This window comes from Plectropomus leopardus, unplaced genomic scaffold (assembly GCF_008729295.1).
Source record: "Plectropomus leopardus isolate mb unplaced genomic scaffold, YSFRI_Pleo_2.0 unplaced_scaffold11453, whole genome shotgun sequence".
NCBI lineage: Eukaryota > Metazoa > Chordata > Actinopteri > Perciformes > Serranidae > Plectropomus > Plectropomus leopardus.
In genome coordinates, this window is record NW_024612121.1 from 1 (window position 1) to 3,887 (window position 3,887).

The 3,887-nt window shown below is 44.1% G+C and overlaps 1 protein-coding gene across 1 annotated transcript; it reads right to left on the reverse strand.

The window, feature by feature from the left end:
- Positions 1-2,259: 2,259 nt before the first annotated feature.
- On the reverse strand, positions 2,260-3,881 carry LOC121963493 (integrator complex subunit 3-like). Its single transcript, XM_042513777.1, has 4 exons — positions 3,875-3,881; positions 3,637-3,709; positions 3,099-3,255; positions 2,260-2,780 (listed from the first exon to the last, which is right to left on the reverse strand). The coding sequence occupies exons 2-4, from the start codon at positions 3,639-3,641 to the stop codon at positions 2,703-2,705; spliced, it is 240 nt and encodes a 79-aa protein (XP_042369711.1). The 5' UTR covers positions 3,642-3,709; positions 3,875-3,881; the 3' UTR covers positions 2,260-2,702.
- Positions 3,882-3,887: the final 6 nt, after the last annotated feature.

Consider the following 3,887-nt stretch of genomic DNA (forward strand, 5'->3'; position numbering starts at 1 on the left):
GCTCACCTGGTCTGTGCAGCTGAGACTGAAGTCTGACGCTTTAAATCAGCTGTAGCCAATCAGAGACATCATGTGACTGATGGAAAACAGATGAACCAATAAAAATGCTCGCAGCCGGACTGAAGGTCATTCAGAACAAGGGACTGTTCATTATTTTTGGGGTTAGGGTTTCATCACTGGGGAGGGACAACTTTACACGGCTGGATTTTGTTTTTATTTTACTGCCAATTTTCATAGAAAACACGCTCAGGGTTTTGCAGGAGAAAAAAAAAATCCCTCCCCCCCAAATTTATATTAACATGTTTTATGTAAACCCAAAACTTAAAAAAGTAAAAATAAACATCCCCCCAAAAATTAAAAGTTGAACAGAGAGAAAAAATAGACTTTTTTTTGTCAAAACACATTTAAGGGGAAAAAAACCCTTTTTCTAAAGGAAAAAAATTATCACCAAAACTTTTATGGAAAACAAATTCCCAAGCTTTTCTTAAAGGAAAATAAAATGGCTGAAAATTTTTAAGGGAAAAATAAATCGCTTTTTTTTTAAGGGAAAAAATTGCTAAAAAAAAATTGAAAGGATAGATATTTGCTAAAATGTTAGTTTTAAACCCAGATTGTTAAAGCACAGAAACTGGCATGAACAAATGTAAAGACAGAAAAAAAAGACAGAGTGAGGGACACAGTGAGGGACACAGCGAGGGACGCAGCGAGGGACACAGCAAAGGACGCGGCGAGGGACGCAGCGAAGGACCATGAAGGATTCCCAGATCTGCTTCAGCTGCACGTTGAAACTGAACAAACCGAACTCGGAAATGACGTCAGACTCAGAAGCTTCTCAGGAGATTTTGGGAAACTGATCAAAGTTCAGTTTGGAGTTCAGCTGAAGATTCAAAAATGTGTTTCTGCTTTTTGAGGAAAGTTCAAAGATTCTGACTCTTTCAAGATAAAAACAGAAAAACCCTCCAGATGAGAAAAGCGTCGCGGCTGCAGGTTTCGAAGGGTTAAAAAGACGACTGTGACAACTGAAACTTAAACGAGCAGAAAAACGTCGCTGAAACGTCCCAGTGAGACCAAAGTGAAGCCTTCGGATTCAGAGTCGGTTCTGTGATCCAGAAATCAATAAATTTATATACAAATAAATACATTTTAACCCTCTGAAGCCTGGACGGACATCCGTTTGTCTCGTGCTGCCGTCAGGCGCCTTTCACAAACGTTCACGCCTCCGACAGCCTCAAAAACACAGAAAAAATACAATCAGCAAATTACAAAAAAAAAAGGTCAAAGGTGAGAAGAAAATAAACGTAAAATGGTTTCAAAATAAGGAGAAGGAGAATTATCTGAAAGTGATTCCAAAAAATGGAAAAGTCCAGAAATAGATATGTATGAATATTAGAATTATAGACTGAGAGTCTGTCACAGAACTCGATACTTTTTAGCACTTTTTTGGTTCATTTTCCTTATTTTTTGTTTTCCTTTTTTCTAATTTTCAGGTAATTTTCTTGTAACTTTTTACTAATTTGTAAAATACAAAAGTTATTATATTATATTACAAAATATCCACAAAAACGAGTCTTTTTTGTTTGCGGCTGTCGTGTGGACGACTTTTCCTATGAAAATCCAACAAACCGCCTGAAGTTTGACTTCAGTCGAACAAAAGAAGCTTTTCAGGCGCTGACGCTGAACATTAACCCTTTAAAAGCTGCATCGATCGGCTTCATCTCCTTCAAAAACACGGGCAGAAGGCGCCGAGCAACTCAGGAGGAAATGACACAGAAATGAGCAAGAAATGAATAAAAAGTACAAAATAATTACTTAAAACCTCTGACACATAAACATGAAAGAAATAACACAGGAAAGTAAAAAACACAGAAATAAAGAAAACTACCTGAAAAAGTGCTAAAAATGATAATTCTGTGAAATAATCTTAAATATTTAATTGTGATCATTCTAAATACTTCTTGACATTTTAGCCGAGCTCATAAAAACTTTAACGTTTTTTAATCTAAATATTTTTTTCTTGCCAAGTAGCTTGTTGTCTTGTTCCTGAAGTTTCTGACAGAAATCAGACGAGCGGCGTTTGGACGCAGCTGCAGAGAAGTGAGCACCATCCAGGCTTTAAAGGGTTAAAAGCTTAATTTTAATCACTCTGATAAAAGCAGAGAGGACCGGGACGCCTCCCTGAGGAGCTCCGCCACCCCTCAGCCAGTGAAAACCTGCGGCCCTGACTTCTGACCCCGCAGTAACAGACAGCCGAGCCTGAAACAAAGCGTCAGATTTTATGTGACATGATGAAACACGTGAAGACAAACAGGAAGGAGCTGCTAAAAACAGCAGGAAATCAGGATCCTTCACAATAAGAGTCCAACCCCCCCTCCAAAATAAGAGAAAACTGAAAAAAAGAAACAAAGTACAAACACCCACACATCTTCATCTTCATCATCGTCACTGTCGTGGTGGTCTTAAAACCAGTCCGCGGACTCCCACAGTCTCCGCCTTCCTCCTCTAAGTGCATCATGGGAGATGGGCCACATGAAGCCCCGCCTCTCAATAAGTTCACCATTTACAGTCCATGGCATCTGAGAGCCCCGCCCACCGCAGGAGTCATTGTGTGTCACGGGGAGGAGGTGGGGCCTCTCCCAGTGTCAGAGCAGCTGGTTGGCTGGCGTTCCGCGTGGCAGCTGGCGTGTGATTGGTCAGAAGGTCCATCAGTCGCTGTCGGAGCCGACGGCTGACGAGCCTTTCCTCTTCCTCTTCGGAGCTTTGGGCTTCGAGTCCTCCTCCTCCTGTAACACAACGCACACTGTCACCATGGAGACCGACAACACACACCGTCACCATGGAGACCAACAACACACACAGACACCATGGCGACTGACAACACACACTGTCACCATGGAGACCGACAACACACACGGACACCATGGAGACCGACAACACACACCGTCACCATGGAGACAAACGACACACACCGTCACCCGGAAAGACCTCTGCGACGTCACACTTGCTCACTTCCTGTCCGTCTACGGGCCCGTCAGCGGGACGAGCTCAAACATAAAACCAGGCAGCAGTGTGGGTGGAGCCAAGGGCCAGAGCCTACGTACCGAGGCGCTGCTGGAGGCGCTCTCCTCCTCGTTGTTGGTGGGCGGAGCCGCTCCTTTCCTGGAGCGCGGCGAGGAGGCCGGAGCCTTGCGGCGAGACTTGGGAGGCTTGGACTGCGAGTCCTCGTACTCCTCGGCCAGAGCGAACAGGTCGCTGAACCTGCAGGGACAGGTAGTGATGTCATCAGGGAGGGGGCCGGTTCGTTTTTACTGATATTTGTGCGTTCGGCGCAGAGCTGAAGGGACGGACCAATTCTGCTGCTGAACATCTGACTGTTTCTTAAATATCGCTGGAAAACTGATTTCTCACCTCAGTTATTCTCGTTTCCCTCCAAAAACTACACGTGAACACGACACGAGGTCCGACTGACCTCTGCCGGATATTTCCACTGAGCCGACCTCAAACACGTCACACCGAAACCAAACGCAGCCTCCGTTACCGATCCAACAGCTCCGGTCCTGATTCTGCATCATATTTACTGTTTCTGACTGTCTGTGTGTGTGTGTGTGTGTGTGTGTTTGTGTGTATGAGAGTGTCTACCTCATCTTGTGTGCTTCGTCACAGCTGGCCTGAACGTGCTGCAGAGCCTGAAGGATCGGAGTCTGAGTGAAGACTGACAGACACAAAATCTATCAATCAACCAGTGATCATAATCAATAATGCAGTTACATTTGTTCTTGGTGTGTGTGTGTATGTGTAAATACAGTTCTTGGTGTTGTGTGTGTGTCTGTGTGTGTAGTTACAGTTCTTGGTGTTGTGTGTGTGTGTGTGTAGTTACAGTTGTTCTTGGT

What these genes read in the sequence shown, in the direction of transcription:
- LOC121963493 (XM_042513777.1), bottom strand. An exon ending in GCGCCTCCAGCAGCGCCTCG is followed by an intron (nt 2,781 to 3,098) that starts GTACGTAGGCTC and finishes GTTGTGTTACAG; the next exon opens with GAGGAGGAGGACTCGAAGCC.